Source organism: Trachinotus anak, unplaced genomic scaffold (genome assembly GCF_046630095.1).
Source record: "Trachinotus anak isolate AG129_WGS33_773 ecotype Australia unplaced genomic scaffold, CSIRO_AGI_Tana_v1 ptg000031l, whole genome shotgun sequence".
Lineage (NCBI taxonomy): Eukaryota > Metazoa > Chordata > Actinopteri > Carangiformes > Carangidae > Trachinotus > Trachinotus anak.
The window spans coordinates 8,642,501-8,662,469 of NW_027273882.1; the positions used below are offsets into that span (position 1 = coordinate 8,642,501).

General features: G+C 45.0%; 1 protein-coding gene across 4 annotated transcripts in view; it reads right to left on the reverse strand.

Moving 5' to 3' along the window:
• The window catches only part of galnt14 (UDP-N-acetyl-alpha-D-galactosamine:polypeptide N-acetylgalactosaminyltransferase 14 (GalNAc-T14)), a 121,850-nt gene that overhangs the window by 6,972 nt on the left and 94,909 nt on the right, over positions 1-19,969 (reverse strand). Inside the window, exons 7-14 of one of the 4 annotated variants that reach the window (XM_071467886.1) lie at positions 17,582-17,669; positions 14,523-14,607; positions 12,231-12,334; positions 10,531-10,657; positions 8,040-8,132; positions 7,567-7,650; positions 6,528-6,672; positions 1-118 (exon numbers count right to left, since the gene is read on the reverse strand). The exon at positions 1-118 is cut by the window's left edge and continues 2 nt beyond it. In XM_071467886.1, coding sequence (XP_071323987.1) covers positions 1-118; positions 6,528-6,672; positions 7,567-7,650; positions 8,040-8,132; positions 10,531-10,657; positions 12,231-12,334; positions 14,523-14,607; positions 17,582-17,669 — 844 coding nt within the window. Of the gene's footprint in view, positions 119-1,499; positions 2,028-3,223; positions 6,241-6,527; positions 6,673-7,566; positions 7,651-8,039; positions 8,133-10,530; positions 10,658-12,230; positions 12,335-14,522; positions 14,608-17,581; positions 17,670-19,969 lie in introns of those variants that run through there. The other 3 variants (XM_071467889.1, XM_071467888.1, XM_071467887.1) reach the window with 3 other exon arrangements.

Consider the following 19,969-nt stretch of genomic DNA (forward strand, 5'->3'; position numbering starts at 1 on the left):
GCTTGCCGTCGGCCATGTTGCAGGGCAGCAGCAGGACCTGGGAGGCAGGGAAGGTGGTGGACAGAGACAGACAGTGCTGCTGCTGACGGATCTGCTGGCCGTGCGTGTACACCCACTCCTGTGGACAGAGAGGCGGAGTCAGTCAGTCAGCCAGTCAGTCACTCAGTCATTCAGTCAGTCAGTCAGTCAGTCAGTCACTCAGTCACTCAGTCAGTCACTCAGTCGGTCAGTCAGTCACTCAGTCAGTCACTCAGTCAGCCAGTCAGTCACTCATTCAGTCAGTCAGTCATTCAGTCAGTCATTCAGTCAGTCGGTCAGTCACTCAGTCATTCACTCAGTCACTCAGTCATTCAGTCAGTCAGTCAGTCAGTCAGTCGGTCAGGCTGTTTGACAAAGCGCTGCCTTGGTTGTGCTCTTGTTTCTGAGCAGTGGTCATGACGATACGGTCGTTCGGGGAGAGGAGGAAGCGAAGTGACATTTACAGGGAGCGGGTGCTTTACCTGAGCACATTCACCGTTTAACAGCTGCAGGTAAAACTTTACCGTCCAAAATGTCAACAGAAATAAACGGTGTGGCCAAAAGTATGTGGACACACAAACACAGTACGTATGAGGACTGAGACAAACTCCTTCTCAGTGCACAGGGACACTGACATGTTCATGACGGAGACACACACGCTGCTGACAGATGATTGGACACTCAGAAAAAAAACATGTATGATGTAACATTAAAGCTACAGTAGGTTTTTAGTTGAAATGCTTCAAAACACGTTGAGCCATTAAGATGTGACGTACACATGTTGTATGTTTTTGTTGTAGTTAAGACATGTGACCGATGAAGTGCATTGTGGTCAACTGAAACCACAGCAGGAAGGTGAAATCCATCATTAGAAATTTATTTTGTTTGTTTTTCAAGTCGTGGTTCACACGGAGGCTGTGAACCTGCTTCAGTTTCAACAGTGCTGAGGTTTCAGACTCAGACTCAGGGTTAAAGCAGAGAGGCCTCTGCCACCCAGCAGCAGCAGACGTTCCTCTCTAAAGCTTCTGAGCGAGCCCCGCTCCTCTAACCAATCAGAGGTCAGGGGAAGGAGCTTTTGGCTGTCAATCAATATGTGATTCTGCCTCTGAGGACTGAGGCTCGTTTCAGCTGCTGGAAGACACAAGCTCCGGATGGTTGCATCAGCTGAGGCTGTGAAGATGAGGAGGATGGAGGTGAAGAGCTGGACGGAGCCAGGCAGGAAAATATGAACAGCTGATCGTTCCTTACTTCTGATTTACACTGTGCTGCTGCTGCTGCTTTAACTCAAGGGGCTGAATAATTTTTACAGCATGTGGAAGGATGTGGAGGAGAGTGATGAAGCAACAGTGAGCAACAATATGATCTGTTATCATGACGATATCCAGGGTCAGTGGTGATCAGGCTGTTCTCACAACAACTCAGAAAAACTACTCAACATGTTATAATGTAGAAAACACACACACACACACACACACACACACACACACACACACTGTTTCCACTGATGATTAATAACAGAAACATCAGCTCAATAACTGTCCTGTTGTTAAACAATAATCATCATTAGTCAGTATTGATAGATTATTAGTATTAGTGCTGTGATTAATGATTCTATTAATCACTGTTTGCTGCTTTTACAGAATCTGTCAGTGACACATTTCATGCAGGAATGTGACTCATTCAAGTACTCTGTACTTCAGTACTATAGTTCAGAGTACAGAGTACTCCTGACTCTTCCACACACTGTACACATTAGGAGTTTTTATACTTTACTGAGGTTTTCAGTGAACCAGCGGTAATGTCAGCACATAAAGATCAGGAGTGATGAGGACACAGTCAGGTGTATTTTCGACAGACAGGTCTTCATGTCATGACGTCCCCGCGCTGCCGTACACCTGCTGAGGGGGGGTCTGGATGATGGGACGTGGGGGGTCTGCTGATGTGCTGAGTGTTGTCTTGAATGTAGAGACGCTGCGGGGTGTGTTTCACCTTGTGATTGATTTATGGAGCTGCAGCAAACAGAACGACGTCGGAGGTTAATTGCAGCTGTAGCTCGATATTTCTTGTCTCTGCTGGAGCCTCTGAAGGTTCAGCTAGTTCAGGTGAAGACTGAGGATCTGGTCCTAACTCAGCAGAGGGAAACCTCACCACTGAGGCTGTCATGTGATGATTTGTGCTGATCTGAAGGTAATCGATTGATCATCATTTGTATTTGTATTCCAGTTACAACATAATTACTGCACTCATCTGCCTGCATTATACTACATCATGTCATCATCGTTATACTATGATATATCGTGAGGCAAATTAGTCTTTATTCATGGCTGGAGGAGGTTTTGTTGCATTAATGCGTTCGGTCGATGGGACTGAAATCATTTGGTGAGAGATGAATAGATCTGTGTCGCCTGTGCAGCTGTGATGAGCCGCCCTGTGCTGCTGGAAGATTTGGTCGAGAGGAAACATTCACAGGTTGAACAGAGACGGCCTGAGACTGGATCCTTGTGGGACTCAGTGGTTTTCACTGATTCATTAGGACCAACTGAGACGAAACAGTCCCGACCTTCTAAGTGGGTCCTGAACCATGTGAGAACCAACACACTTTTCTAATTCGTCCAGCAGTAACCAACAACATCAAAAGCTGCACTAAGACCTAACAAGACCAGGACAGTTATTTTACCTGAGTCTGGATTAAGGTGAAGGTCATTTCGGACCTTTATGAGGACAGTTTCAGTCCTGTGAGATTGACGAAGACCTGACTGGAAGTTGTCATAGTAGCCATTTATGTTGTAGTAGTTACTGATTTGGTTAAAAGCAACTTCCTCATTAACTGTGCCTATGAATGGGAGGTTTGAGGTAATCCTATAATTACTAAGTCCAGAGGCATGAAGGTTTATGTGTTGTGTATATTTGTGTCTGACTGTGTGTGTATATTTTCTGTTCCTGTGCACCTGGTCCTGCTGTGATATTTAGTTTCCATGTTCCGTCATATCTAACAGCCTTCTTATGTTAATCACACACAACAGACCTCAGTGTGTTGCTCTGGCTGGATGCAGGGGGCTGTGAGGAGGCTGCTGACTGTGGTCAGAGTCACTGGTCTGCAGGTAAACTCAGCCACACATGAAGCAGGTCAGAGCAGAAACAGAGCCTGCAGGCTCAGCACACCTGCTCCCAGGTGAATCAAAGGTTGGAAACAAAGTGCACTGTGGCCCAGAATAAGGTGGACACCTGCAGCCTCGTGAGTGGAAGCCGGTGACTGAGCTGCTTCGTGCCTGCACTCTCAGCCACGCTGTGATCAGAGCGATGTTTCTGCGGCTCAGTGGGTCACATTTCACGCCTGTCACTCCTTCACTGTGTGTGTCCGCTCTGTCATACACTGAAATTATGTGAAACTTCCCAGTAATGGAGCAGTAGAATACATCTGAATCCAGATGACTGACATTACAATCACTCTGCTCTGGTTTCTGCTGCTGCCAGTTTACAAATTGGTCTCTCTGCTTCTACTATTGATTTCTATCTGTGTGTGACTGTGGACAGAGAATCCTCACAATCTGATTCAGAGGAAGAGAAACCAAACCTTTGTGTTTACAGCAGACGTTTCAAAGCTCATTTTCTCCTGTGAGACTCTGTTTGAAAATTATCCAGAGGAAGAAGAAATATACGAAATAAAACCAAACAAGTTCCTGAGTTACAGCACTGAATAACATTATGATGTCACAGTGAAGTTGACCTTTATCCTCACAGACATTTGAGTTAAATTGAGTTAGAATTAGTGTATGAACCTGTGGGTTATGGCCAAAAAAGGTGTTTTGTGATGTCACAGTGACCTTTGACCACCAAAGTCTAATCAATTCATCATTGAGTCAAGTCGTTACTAAGATATCACGTTCACAAGAATAGGACGGACGACCTGAAAACATAAAGCCTCCGGCTGTGACTGTCACCGAGGCAGAGATATAAAGTCTAAAGACTGCTTCGTTGTGACATCACAAAGTTCCAGAAGTCCAGACGGCTGGTTTTAAGGCTCAGTTTCTGAATACAGGCTGTGTGCATTTCTCTGTGGACTGAGGCTTTGATACTTTCACAGTATTAATATAGAACCTAGACCTGCTTTATAATCACAAACACACGGACATCTACCTTTAGAGTTTAAAGGTAGATGATATCTGCAGACATCAGGGAAATAAACCAGTTCTTCACTTTTCAAAGGAGAAGCTGACAGAGAAGAAATGTGTATTTAATTCTTTGAGTTGAACAACAGTCTGGAGTCAGACCTCTGAACATGAACAAACAGGGATTAAGAGCCTCCCTTCAGGGTTTCTCCACCGTGGCCGATAAGGGAGAGTTCCTCATTGACACTCACACACATCCCAGCGGTTTTCGCTGCGAGTTGAGGGATTTGAACCAGCGACCTTCCAGTCACGGGCCGGCCTCCAGGCATTCCAGCTGCCGACACGTCCGCTCTCTGCGCAGCGGCTTGTTAGAGCGGATCACAGCCTCCACACTCGCTCTGCTCACAGCATAATGAGGATCCTACGGGTATTAATTATGGCCGAGAGAAGGCAGAGCGCACACACACACACACACACACACACACACATACACATACACACTGTCTGCTGTGTTGCTGTGCTGCGAGTAAAGAAATGAGCACAGTGAGAGCAGGTCAGACGCACACACACACACACACACAGACAAATAACTGGGCTAACATGAGCACATTTACAACACACACACTGACACACACACACAAACAAGCCTTCTGTTGTAACATTAATATGTTTTGGTTTGACGACTTTCTCACAGGAAACTTATTCACACCTACTAATGACCAACGAGAGAGGAGGAGGAGGAGGAGGAAGACTTCCTCATCAGCTAAACAGATAACAACTGTTGTTTTCCAGTGTACACACTCACACTAGGTTACCAGGCAGTTACCTTGTGTCTGATGGTGTTATATAAATCACCTCACCTCAGCAGAGCCCAAAAAGAAGTAAAGGTCAATTTTTTATCTGCAGTTTGAATTTAGAACAATAACTAACATAATAACTGTCACTGAGCTGCTGTATCATCCTTAGTTTTCAGGTTTAAAGCTCCACACAGTCTAAAGGTAGATGTCCATGTGTTTGTGATTATAAAGCAGGTCTAGGTTCTATATTAATACTGTGAAAGTATCAAAGCCTCAGTCCACAGAGAAATGCACACAGTTTGTATTCAGACACTGAGCCTTAAGATCCTCTCCTCTGATTGGCTGACTGACCTGTTGTTACTAGAGCTCCAGAGAGAACCTGAGAGAGGAGATGTAAAACTACACTGAGATGGTTTTAGGTTGATGGAGATCAACACTTCAGATAAAACACAGAAGAAGAGGGGGGCTACATGCGTGCAGACTTTGGAGCTTAAAGTTGAAGAAAAGAAAATGTTCATTCATCCTCCCAGATGGCTTTTTCTGTCCTCAACTAAAATCTCTCATTTCACTTTAAAAAGTGGTTTTTATTCCATTTGTAAGCAAAGACACCAGAGTTCAGTCTCCAGGCTTAAATGGAGACGGAGGGAGACCGACCCCTGAGGAGGGAGGGGACGAGCTCAGAAAAGAAATGTTTAAAGAGATGAGGGAAATGGAGATGAAGCTTCAGAGGAGCAGCAGAGAAAAAGAGGAGACAGATAAAGAAACAGAGATCGAGAAGGCAGAAAGAGCCGAGGAGGAGAGGAGGAGGGAAAAGACCCACAGACCCTGGAGAAATAGGATCAACTGAAGGAGGAGGTGATGATGAAGATGAAATAAAGAGCACTTCACTGATGTGTTGTTATTAGCATCATAAAAATGTTGCTTACACATTTTTCTATTTCATTCATAGATTTGTGTGCTCTTCACTTTCTTAGTGTTTTCTGAATCAGACACAAATTACTCAGATTTTAACTGATTCTTTTTTGGAGGATTTCTACTGAAGCTTAGAAGAATTTTAACTCTGTTTTTTTTTATCTCCCAGTGATGATATAAAAAAAACGACCAGACCAGAGACCAGACCGTTCCCTTTCAAAGGCTCCTTCAGATGTGTCCTTCTTTTCCTGGCTGAAGGATCCAACAGGTGGATCTGACCTGGCCCAACATATCCCAGGATGCACTGCGTGTTGGTGATGACAGCAAACAGCACAGAGAGTCTGAGGTTCACACTGTTAATGTCAGTGTTCAACAGTAACGGTCCAGCTGTTCAAACCAAGGACCTGAAAACAAAAAGTTTTAGTGGAGAAAAGTTATGTGTTGTCAAGGTTGCTAGGCAACAGGAGCTGTGCTTTGTGATCCAACTTTAATGGCGGGAACAGCTGGTGACGAAGTGAAAATCCTCCGTAGACCAGGTCCTCTGAAGGACGCTGCTGTGAAATGTTATAAAATGCTTGTGTGTAAGTTTTGATGTCTGTAAAAACTGGTTTGAGACGAGTTGAACCTCCTCCTGTCACAGTTTATCGTGTGTAAACCTCCTCCTCGTGTTTCTGGCTCAGGGTCGACTCACCTGGTTGACGGCGGGGACGCCCTCTGTTCCGATGCAGGGAGCCAGTGTGAGGAGGGGCTGCTCCTGCCCCTCCACCCTGCGAGACTCCAGACAGTTCTGCCTCTGTCTGATCACCCCGGACTGAGAGTCGGAGTCGTCAGGGACCCTGATGGAGGAAACGGGACGCAGGTAAAGGCTCCGTGGTGCAGGACATACCCAAAATAAAAACCACGCAGCCTGGACCTTTAGCCCCACGTGGAGGCAGCAGGGTTGAGAGGGAACCTGGTCATCATGATGAGGCCGTCCTCTCCTCCACTCTCTCATTAACTACATCAAGATATCAGCTGTAATTTGACAGTGATTTATCTGCATTTGTTAAACTGACGCGCTGCACCTTTAACAAATCCGCTCCAGGCCACGTTTCCCTAAACTCATTACTTGAGAAAGTTTCCTCTCTGATAAACCTCCTCAGTCTTTCTTGTTAAATTCTTGGCTGCGCCACAAACTCGGGCTTAAGCCCTGTAGCATTAATTCAATCTGCTATCTCCCTCTGTTTTAATAACCCGTTAAAGGTTATTCTGCGTTTGAAGGGTCAGGACCGTCGTCCCCCGAGAGCCGGCCTGTTAATTCCATTCTGGGGGATTAACACCAGCCTCCAGTGGATAAATGTGTGTTTAAGTGTGTGTGTGTGTGAAGGAGAGAGGAAGTGTTTAAATCAGAGTGTGTATGTGTCTTAAAGGTATTTGTCCTTGTGTGTGTGTGTGTGTGTGTGTGTGTGTGTGTTTTGTGTTTGCAGAAAATAATGTGAGAACTTTAATTTCAAATCATTTCAATGGGAGTAAAGACAAAAGTGTTGCGTTGATATTTTTGTGCATTAATGTTGATTTTTATTTACTCAGAGCCACAGACACAGGACGACCCCCCCACGATAAATTAAAAACAAACACAGAAAAAACCCTCACTAACCTACTCTGACTAATAATAATGATCAGACTTGACAGAAGACACACACACACACACACACACACACACACACACACACACACACACACACACTTACTTGAGCTCTGGGTAAACGTTGTCCAAGTACCACTTGAAGGATTTACACTTGAGCTTCTTGCGAAGTTCCACTCTGCCTCGGATACTGATGACACACAAACACACTGCACAGTCGGGGGGGGGGACAACATCATAGAAGCGGAACAGACGTTGGAGTGTGCAGTGTGTAAATGTCAGTGTTTACCTGAGTCTGACTGATAAACACTGACATTTAGACACAGCTGAAGTTTCTCTGTTCAACCACTGACTGAACTGACCTCAGGCTGAACCTCCACCTCTCTGACAGGTGGAGTCTCTGACAGGTGCAGGGGTGGGTGTGGTCAGTGTCAAGTGTGGTCTGAGGTAACCACACCCCACAGTGATGCTGCTGTGATGTCAGCAGGTGTTCTCCAACACCTGCTGATCCTGCCCACAGACACCAACACACTCAGCACCAGCCTGTGTGTGTGTGTCCGTGTGTGTGTGTGTTCTTACTCTCCGTAGGATTTCCCGCGAGCTGCAGGACGAGCAGAGTAGTAAAAGAGACGGAAGTCGTCCATCCACACCTCAGCTGTGCGACGTGTGTTCCTGTAACCAAAACACACACACACACACACACACACACACACACACACACACACACACACACAGTCACACTGGTTGGAAACACTGACAGCGAGCAGAGAAAACTCTCCTTGGTTGTGTTCAAGGACGCTGCTGAAAATATTAGAAGCACAGTTTGAGTGGAACCTGTCCATGCGACTGGACGCCTGCAGGCTGTCTTCATGCTGGAGAGCTCTCTGACCTGTGGGGTCTGCAGGTTTGGTTTTACCAGATCGAGCACAGGAAGCTGAACCCTGGGGATTTCATCACGCAGCTGGGAGAGTTTGGGGCACGGTGCTGATTTCACCCCGACCTCCACATGGTGCGCATGTAAACAAACAGCTTCATCACTGATGCAGAATCCGAGCGCGCCCACATTCAGAGAGCGGCTGCAGGTGGGAGGAGGCTCCCAGTGTTCACCTGCTCGCACACAAACAACCGCCCACCTCCAGATGTGGCGCCTGCATCAGAACGAGGCTCTGCAGACACACGTCGCGTGTTAAAGCTGGGAGTAAACGGAGTCTCGGTGCGAGACGCTCCGCCTCCAGATGTGTTTGTTTACAGCTGGTTCCCTCACACAGATCAGACATCACATCGGGAGATGGAGCGTGTTTGCAGCAGGTGTAAATCCTGCCCACTGCTGTTCTCACCCACACTGCACCAACACACTCTCTCTCCATCTCTTATCCCCATTTACTCGTTTCCTCTCTTCTCCCTTTTCTCTCTGCAGTAATTAGCTATTAGCTGAGTTCCTATGAGCTGTGAACTATCTCATTGAAATGACAGAAACCCTCCATTACAGGAGGCGCACACACTGGCTGTGGCGGCTTAATGAAAGGGGAAGAGAGACGGAGCAGATGAGATGCTTGTAGGAGTGTGAACATAAATATGTGTCACACACAGACTTACAATTAAAACCTCACTCACTGCACACACACACACACACACACACACAGGGTCGCAGCAGCAGGCCTCTGCGAGGGAGGAAACAGCATAATCTTTGTAATCAAATTATTAAGCAGCTCTTTTTATTTAGCATATTCATAACCTGGACCGCCGGCGCCGAGCCTGCAGCTAATTAACCAGCGGAGCAACAGGCGCGCAGACAACAGCCGCTTTGTTTGGGAGATGGACGGCGATCACAAACACCAGGCCATCGTGATGCCGTCCTCCGCACAGAACAGATGTTGCCTCGGTAACGGCCGACAGGGAGCGACTGAAAACACTGAAGGCAGCGTCAGTGGATCAGAACAACACGTTTCTGTGAGCCGAACCCACATCCACCGGAAGTGTCTGTTGTGCCATGGAGGGAATTCAACCCCCGACCCTGACAGGATTAATGCCTTGCTCTCATGCTGAGGTTTGTGAATTACTGAACTGTTAAAGGAGGAATCCACAAGTTACTGTAAATCACATTCAGTTAGATTGTGATGATGTGCAGCAATTTAGTTTTCCACACATTCCCAGAATGCCTTGCAGCACATGCCTTGACTTGATATTGGCCTTTCTGTGGCTTCTGATAAAAGGACGATTTAAAATCAAGTCTCCCACATTGAAGAGTTTGTGTGTTTCTCTTTGTGTTAGTAACAGCTGGCCGATGCTCCTGGAGCTGTCCTCCTGCTCAAAACCATGAATATATCCTCCAATAAAACAGAAGAAGAGTAAAATCTGTCTCCTTCCACCCTATGTGTGGTTATTGCTCCTCACTGTAAAACACGGTGTGGTTCACACGGTGCAGTCGGTTCTATAACCTGAATGGAGCCAGCGTCCTCGTTATAGCCTTGATTAATCTATTTATACAAGTTCAATTCACTTGCAGTCGGAGCACATTAGTCCTGTTAATGGATTATTGGGCTGCCTGTAAACATCTCTCTGTTTGAACTGTTTGAAAGGGCCACAGACAGAACACAGCTTATGCTAATAGGATAATATTGTAGTCGCAGCTCAAAGGCTCCCAGGCAGCTGTAAATCCACTTTAACAATGATGTGAGCTGCGTTCGGTGGCTGCAACACACGGCTCAGAGTGGAAACGCTGCACATCTGCTGCTGCTGAGTGAAAAACACTGAGTCAATCATGTTTCCACGTTGTTTTTCTAGTAGTTAGAGCCAGAGAGAATGAATGACTGAGCAAGTGCAGGAAACAATACAGCAGGTAGATTATGATCAGTCACTTCACTGAGCAGCTGATAAACCCTGCAAGGAATAAATATCCATGGAAAACAGTTTCCCTCTCCCCGAGCTAAACAGCAGCCTGGTGCAGAAAAGGCAAAAAAAAACTAAAGAGAAACACCAGAGTTGAGTGATGGTGGGTAGAAGAACGGCAGCGACCTGAGGAGGACGGCAGCCGTCTGAGGCCACGGGTGAGGTCTGGGCAGGAACTCACTTGATGTAGGTGTTGGCGTTGCCCTCGGGGAAGACGTACGGGTGCTTCTTCCTGAAGACGTGACCCACTCTGCTGCAGGGGAGGATCTCCAGACTGCCGCCACACTGCCACACCCGGAACGAGATCTCTGCACAACACACACACACACACACACACACACACACACACACACACACACACATCACTAGATAGATGAACAATGTGAACTTTGTCAGTTTTACTGGAGCAGCTGACATCTCTTCATCTGAAGCTTTGTTTTGTTGTTGTGCAGCTAAGTGGGCCAGATCTCCCTGAATATTTGATGAACCACTGATGGACTCTGATTTGTTTCTTTGATTTAGTGTGTGTGTGTGTGTGTGTGTGTGTGTGTGTGTGTGTGTGTGTTGTGTAGTTTATATGCTCTGTGTGTGTTCGTATGACCTGCTTACGCTGTGCTCGTTCTCTGATGTGAACTCAGCAACGCAGAAAGAAAGACACAGCTAACTTCACTTACTGTGTGTGTGTGTGTGTGTGTGTGTGTGGTAAGAGTTATTGTTAATTCACAGAGCTGCTGTCTGTGTGTGAGCTCAGAGGAGTGACAGAGTTTCCCCAAAGAACGAGAAGCTGAGAACTTTACAAAGCTTCGCAGCAACTGAGAGGGAGAGAGGCATAGACGGAGAATGGGAGAAAAAGAGAGAGAGGAAGTGAAAATGAGAGCATGGAGTGGGTTTGATGTGGAAGAGGAGAGATGGAAGGAAAGATGAAACAGCACAGGGTACAAAGGAGAACAAGAGGAGTCAGGGAGATGCTGAGATACCGACACAGAGCCTGAGAGACTGACAGCAACCTGACACACAGTGTGTGTGTGTGTGTGTGTGTGTGTGTGTGTGTGTGTGTGTGTGTATTTGCTACATAGTAAGGACCAAAAAAAGTATTTTACTAACAGAGTGAGGACATTTTGGGAAAGTGAGGACATTTTGGCCGGTCCTCACTTTTTGAGACACCTTCAAATCACATTTTGAGGGTTAAGACTTGGTTTTAGAGTTATGGTTAGAATTAGGTTTAGGTTAAGGTCAGGGTAAGGGGCTAGGGAATGCATTATGTCAATGAGAGTCCTCACAAAGATAGAAGTACGTGTGTGTGTGTGTGTGTGTGTGTCTCACAGTCTTTCACTGATCTAAGAAATTCAGCTATACAGGAATTAGCAAACTGTCTCTTACACACACACACACACACACACAGATGGCTGGAGGCAGCAGCAGGAGAGCCAGATGTTGCTGCTGGATGACGTCAGCCTGTGAAGACTGGAGGAAAAGTTCACCTTCCTCCAGCTGACATTAAAGGACCTCTGTCACCGGCTTGGTCTCTCCTGCCTCACATGCAGAGCATTAGCAGAGGCTACAATTTACAGACGTCCCCTAAACGCCTCACATGCAGGCTATAGGTAGTTATATTGTCTTTTTGGGAGGATTACAGAGGTTTATAGTTGTCATTGCAAATTGTGCCAATAGGAGGGGCCACCAGGGGCCCCTTTTCCCCTTAGGAGCCCCAAGCATTTCCCTGGTTTGCCTCTGCTGATGGTGCCCCTCCGAGTTTCATTACTCTGAATGAAATGATAAATGCCGGTGTAATCAGAAGCAGAATGTTTCTCTGTGTCTGTGTCGTTTCTTTAAGACAGCGGCGTCAGAGACGGCAGCTGTCCTCCAGTCAGGACGACTCACCAAAGTTCTCCCCGCCCCAGATGTCCATGGCTGTGTCGTATTTGCCGAGGTGATTGAACCAGGACCTGTCAATCACAAAGAGCCCACCTGCGATGATGGGAGTCCTGTCAGAGAGAGAGAAGACAGGTTCAGACGGGTTCTGTTCTCAGGCGCTTTAAATATCCAAAATACAGATTTCACAGATTTATTTGAATTTTTATCCTGATCGATTTGATCAATCTGATCTGATCAACCTGATCTGATTGATCTGATCTGATCGATCTGCTCTGATCCAGGTTGTTGGTTGGATATTGACGCAGACTGAGCAGGGTGGTTTTAATGTGGAGGAGCAGCCTCCTCAGACAGGGACAGAGACGAGCTGCTGGTTTCGCTGCGACACACAAACACAGGCTGAATCCTGATCTGGACAATGTGACGAGTGAGCAGCTGAGGGCCGGCACGCGTCATCAAATACCCTCTGTTTATCAACAATTATCCTGCTGTCACCGCACGCAAATAGCACCGTGTGTCTGTGAGTGCTTCTGTGTGTGGGTGGAAGCACATAAAACCCTTTTCAAGCTCAGTTTGTCTTTGTGTGTTTAAAGGAACATCAGTGTGTGTCTGTGAGTGTGTGTGTGTAAAAGTTTGTGTGAGAGCATGTGACTGAGATAATGAGGAGATAACTTGGCAAATACACACAATGAGACAAGGCTGGTGCATGTTTGTGTGCGTCTACATGTCTTTGTGAGGACCAATCCATGAAGCTGCCCAATGTGTTTCACTGGTTTCACTGGTTTCACTGGCTTGGAAAGTGGAGGAAAGTATCTGTGGATGGTTACAGCCTGTAGGATATATGTGGTGGTTAAAGGTTAAAGGTGTCATGTCCATGATGGTCCCCACAAGTCACAGTGTGTGTGTGTGTACATGTATGTGTTCCCAGACAGACACAGTGACTCAGTCCAGCCTCCGCAGGTTGACATGACACAGAGAGAAGCAGGGAGCTGACATCCAGGTAGAGACAGACCGTCATGATAAATAAGCTGCTTTCCATCCCTCTACATGACACACACACACACACACACACACACACACACACACACATATACATCACCACCCGTCCATCTGTGAGTGTTTAACACTCTGCCTCCACTAAAAAACACACGCTCAGAGTCAGGCAGTCACAAGTTGGCACAGCAGCAAATCTGGGCTCCTGCCACCGCTCTGACTTATGAAGAGGGAATGGTGCCAAAGTTACCGAAAGTCAGAGCTGTGTGTGTGTGTGTGTGTGTGTGTGTTTGCTGTGGCCTACGCCTTCCTTTTGTTTGTGTGTTCATCTCTCCACAGCAGCTGATTTCTCAGACTGACTGTTTCAGCAGGGCCCCGCAGGGGGCGCTGCGGCAGCCGCAGGTCGCTGACTCTTCTTCACTGGTCTGAACTGAACCTCCACAGAGTCAGTGTGTTTTTTATATGTTAAGTTTTGTTGTAATAGTTTACGACTGAGAGTCACTGAATCATTGATTATACCTGCTAATAATAAAATCTGAGGATGGATGTTCATAAATAAACCTCATCTTGTCATAAAAAGAGCTGTGAATAAAAAGCTAAAACCTCTCTCTCTCTCGCTCTCTCTCTCTCTCATTATATATATATATATATATATATATATATATATACATACATATATATATATACATATGATATATATTATATATTATATATATTAGATTTTATATATATATATATATATATATATATAATCTAATATATATCATATGTACTGTATGGATCCAATACACCCACACACACACACACACACACACACACAAACACACACACACTCAGACCACATTTAGCAGCAATTAAAACTCTCCACTCAAGCTTGAAAATGGGAAGTGGAGACCGAGGGTTAAACGCCCACGTCAAACTTTTTCCGACAACTTTCTAAGTATTTATTTATTTAACTGTGTGTGTGTGTGTGTGTGTGTTCTGTCAGTAGTTTAGAGGAGGGGCTGTTTCCATGTCACAAAGAAATGAATTTAATGGTGTAGTTTCCTGTGTTCTCTGTATGAACTTTACATTAATGACCCAACAGACTAATCTGCACCCGTGACTTTTATTATATGTTTTTATTATTTTCACTATTTTAGTTTTTCTTTTGTACCTCGGTGCTCAGACAGTGACTTCACTGCCTCCTCGTTTTTAACAACAACAATAAAGATACTTGACTTCCCCCACTCTCCTGCCTCCTCTTCCTCATTGTCTTTCTGCTCGTCTGTGTGTGTGCGTATGTGTGTGTGTGTGTGTGTATATTACTTGATTGGCTGAGTTGGGTCGAGCCGGTGAGCCCTCTGTTCTGGCGACAGCTGTTCCCACTTAAAATGAAGACTCCAATCAAAACCTGAGAGAGAAGGAACACAGACACACACACACACACACTGATGAAGATCAGCTGTTTCACCTGGTTCACGTCCACATGATGTTTTTCTATAATAAAGACACATGATGATGAAATAATCAGTCGACACCACGACTGAGTGTTTCCACCTTGAACCAATGACAGTCTCATAAAAACAGATCCAGACAGTCAGGGATTCATACGTCACAGAACCTCAGGAACCAATCCTGTCAACTTGTGGGGACGGGGGGCGGGGCTAAATACACCTGAAACCTTGTCATCACAGAGAGCCAGAGTTAGCATTAGCACAACCGGTCGAGGCAGACGGCCGCCCACCTTGAGCCCGGTTCTGTTGGAGGTTTCTTCCTGTTAAAGGGAGTTTTTCCTCCCCCCTGTCGCCAAGCGCTGCTCTTTGTGGGAACTGTTGGGTTTTTTCTCTGTAACAAAGTAAGGTCTTGACCTGACCCTGTAAAGTGCCTTGAGATAATGTAGATTATGATTTGGCGCTATACAAATAAAATTGAATTGAAATTGAATTGAATTAACACTGTGTCAGCCACTGCCAGTTACAAGCTAACAAACAACATAAACAAATAAAAGATGCTAACTACGCTAACGGTTCTGATCTGTCTGCTAGTCTCTGGTTCTGGTCTCAGCAGACTCCTCATCTGAGTCTGGGTCTGACTGAGGCTCCAACATGAGGCTGAGTCTCTGATGTTTCCTCCTCTAACATCTTCATCCTCTCTGCTCTTTCACCTGGACACCTGGAGCCAGCAGGTGGTGGGCGGGGCCAAGGCCTGCTCCAGGTGTCTCAGTCAGGAAGTCAGAGTTTAAAACACGTCTGGAGGAAGTTTCAAATAAACACTGACAGATCAATGATTAATCTGTTTTCTTTTTACATCCTGAAAACACACAGTGATGTTTCCTTCTGAAGTTCTGACAGTGAAAAGAAAGACAGAGGAATTTATTTATTAAATTTAATCAGTTACTGATCACTGACTCTATTGATTATTGTTACATTCCTGCTTTTGATTTGATTATCATTTACTGTTTCTGTGTGTGTGTGTGTGTGTGTGTGTGTTGATGTACAAGCAAGTAAATGTGTGTGTGGACGTGTGTGTGTTGTGTGCTGATGTGGCAGTCCAGCAGGCTGAGGAGCTACTACCACAGCACTCCATCCCCCATCTGTGTGTGTATGTGTGTGTGTGTGTGTGTGTGTGTGCGTGTGTGTGTGTGGATCAATGAAAGTCCATCTTGTAACCATCTTTTTTATATTATGAAGGACGGCTTCATCTATAATTAAAATGTCCTTTGTGAGCCCAACTATCACCATCGATTCCCATGATTGTGTGTGTGTCTGTGTGTGTGTGTGTGTGTGTGAGAGAGAGAGAGTGGACAGGGCTATTATCAGCATTGATTGGCAGACTGTTACCAGGAGAGGGAGACTGGAAGAAGATGGGCTAATGGAAAGAGAGTGGGCCTGTGGAGCTCTTAGGGGAGACGGGCTTCAGAGAAAGTGAGGGATGAGGGAGGGAGACGAGTGGAGAACGCAGCTGTGGCACATGGTTCTGATGTGTTATCAGGTCATTTGGCTTCAGCTGGTCTGCGACTGCCCCTCAGATCCTCAGGTTCTACGTCATGAACCTGTGGTGCTCAGCTCTTCCTCATCCTCTCAGAGGTTTCTGAGGTTTCAGCAATGCACAAAACAATAATTAATACAGGAGGTCTGAACCCCTCAGATATAACAGTGGGGGCTGGTCTGGCTGATGTTCAGATACAGGCCTCCTGGTTTGGTTACGTCTCAGGTATTTCAGGTGTCCAGGCTTCTGTAGGTCACATTCATTTGTTACATATACAACAAGTGACTGAGAACTGTGGCACGTCAGGGCCTGGATGGACATGAACCTCCGTCAGCTGAACCCTCAGTGCAGAAGGTACCACATCAACACCGCAGCAGAGGAGTCAAATATAACTTCTGACTGAGGACTGTGGTGTCTCTGTAAACACAGAGCAGATACTAGAAAATGACTCTGTAGAACCCTGATGACACATTCAGTGATTCACCATTAAAGGTCCCATATTTTAAGAAGCAAAACCATCTCAATGTAGTGCTGTGATACTTTCACAGTATTAATATAGAACCTAGACCTGCTTCGTAATGAAAAACCACATGGACATCTACCTTTAGACTGGATGGAGCTTTAAAACAGTCTTGGTTTAAATTTGGAAAAAAGTTTTGCTCCCAAAGGTCCAGAATCTTCTGCAGCTCTGAGTCACACTCTTTTCCACAGCAGCAGAGGCTCATGGGTATGATAGTATAATCAGCCATCTGCCGTACCAAACTGGTGGAAAAGACACAACTGCTCAGAAGTGAGGCTGAAATAATAAATAAAAAAATAAGAAGAAAAATGATGGTCAGAATATAAAGATTAAGTGTTGTTATATAATTATGTTTCTACACTCCACAGTCACAGAGCAGATTCTTGTTTTTCATCCTTGCACATTGTACATATCTGTATTATATTTATATTTTTATAATATTTTTTCACAATGTTATTGTAAATAGTTTATTGAAAAATGTTCTATTCATATTTAAGTTGATCTGATTTGCAGTATTTGCTGTTGGTTTATCGTCTTCTTACTTACATATATGGAAATTCAATATATACACATTTATTACATTTTACATATTTGTATGGGTTAGATATATGTTAATATATGAAATTGTTCACATTTCTAATATATGTACATATCAGATAAAAATATATATATATAAATTATATATGAAACTTATTTCATATATGGAAATTCAATAAATCCACATATATGTATTACATTTGTGATGAGTTGTCTCATTTTTCAAAAACAAATACCTCAAAGAATTCTTGTCTATGGTTCATGAACGCATCATGAAGGTCTTCCTCACAGAGGAGGAAGCCTGTCTCAGAGCCCATATGGAAAAACAACATATCCGTACCTCCACGGAGATCAGCGGAGGCCGCCACGTAGGCAAAAGTGTCCATGTTGATGATGTCAATGACCGGGCTGACCACACGGGTCGGGTCCTGGACACAAACACAAAGAACACAATCACATCCAGGCTGCGTTGAGGAAACACAGGAAATAAAAATGACACAAACAGCATCAAAGAAGAACGAACAAGTGAGAGAAGAAGAAGAAACAACAGGAGAGATGAACGTGTTCCTGTGCAGATCAAACTCTGCTCCAGTGAAGGAGATTTTCAGCTCAGCTTCTGTGTGAAACACACTGGATATTCCAAGGTCATTACACGGCACCACATTAAAAGGAATTTCAGTCATTCAGCTCCTATCATGCACACAGCACACTGAGTGAGGTGAGAGTCACCTCTGCCTCCGCTCACTTCAACTCTATTTTATTCACTTTACTGGTGTTAATGTCAGAAATACTGAAAATCTCACAAATTATAGCAGAATTCATCCAGAAAGAGCAGAAGAATTAATAACTGTGAATCCAGGATCAGTGAATGTCAGCACACAAGGACAGAATTCATGTCTTTTCATTTCTGTTAGAGACGGCGGCGTGAGGAGCCGAGGTCAGAGCCGAGAGCTCAAGGACGGAAAACATCCGGCGATTTGGGATGTTCCTACACAAACAAAACCTGAGGGAGTGGTGAGTCTCTGAAGTCAGCTGACTGCAGGAGGCCAATCAGCTGACTATGAATAAAAGGTTCACATCTCCCTTCACATTCAAAACCCTGTCATTGATGTTAATGCAGCTCTTACTTCCACTGGGTTAAACAAGCCTTTCTCTCAGTGGAACGTGCACCAGCGACAGGACTGGAGGAAAAACCTCAGCACCTGGGAACCAATCAGTGAGGCCATTCACCATCTCCTCTCTCTGAGGCCCTTTAGGTGCTCCAGGGCCTTAAGGACCTGCACCAGGCTCAAAAACAGTTTCTACCCAAGAGCCCTCACTAATGTCCACTGACACTGCCCCCCTCCCAACAGGAACTGTGCAAAAACATCTGTGCACTTTGCATTTATGCATCTCAAAGCTGTAACTGCACCTCAGTGTGGTGCTGAATATGGACGGATGTGTGCATGTTTGAAACGTTCTCAAGAGATGCACGACAAATTTTGTTACACAATGTTGTGCAATGACAATAAAGGCACTCTATGCTATTCTGTTCTATTCTGTTCTATTCTATTCTGAGGGAGGGATAACTAAGATTATCTGCAGAGTTCCTGTGATCAACATCACCCTCTGGTTTTCTCTTCTTTGCAGATGATGCACTTTTCTCCAACAACAAACTAACTGTTCAGCTGCTGGTTGGACTCTTCAGTTTACATCATCATCATTACTACAGCACAACAGCAGTAAGAAAACAAATTTCCAAAAATGTTGAGTTATTCCTTTAACTACAGTATCAGATCAAATCCCTCAGTGTCTGAGTAAATGACTAAATACAAGATCAAACCACATCTGCAGGGTTAAGGATGAAGAAATGAAGCAACTTCAAATAAAACACGGGAGAAGTTAAAATATTAGTCACAGATATTTTAGATTTGTGCCTGGTTATTAAGACTGTAGCATTGTTTCCTTAAACACTAATTTACAGATTCATAATGAATAACACATCAGTATAAAATGAGGATATATCAAGTATCAACAGAGTAAAGATGCCCACATGCTCCACCTTGTTTAATCATCCATGAAGCCATAAGACTCTCCTGGAGTTAGCTCCGTTATTATCTCCTTAACCCTCAAACACAGTCCTCAGACCTTAGTGAAGCGAGAACTGGCAGAATGTCTGGACTTGATTTCCCTCATATTTCTACCTTGATGGCACCATTTGCTCTTTACAAGGATAAAAGTATAACAATGCACACACACACACAAACACACACACACACACACACACACGCTTGCCAGAGTTGAGCTCCCTGTTAAATCATGGAGTGTCCCTCTATTAGTTTGGCCAAATGGTTGGATGCGTCTTCAGCCAGTGATATTACAGAGCAGGTGGAGCGGTTCTGGACCATTAGCTCTGGGGTCAGTGCAAGGGGATGCAGGCTGCATCCCTGCATGGCTCCATCCCAGTTACAAAGCACCGCGTCTGCTTTAATAGCTGTTGGGGTAATGACAGCGTGCGGCGCTCAGGGTGAAGAATTTGCGACATCACTGTTGTAATTGGATGAGCGTCGCTTTCAAATCGCTCGGGAGCAATTTCTTAATTTCTTCTTTTTTCCACCAGATTTAAAATGAGAACATCTGATGACTGAGCAGAGACCAGAACTGACCCCCCTAAAACACCCTGCAGCATCATCATCATCATAATCATCACCATCATCATCCTTCATGCATCTCTCCTGCGTCACTGATA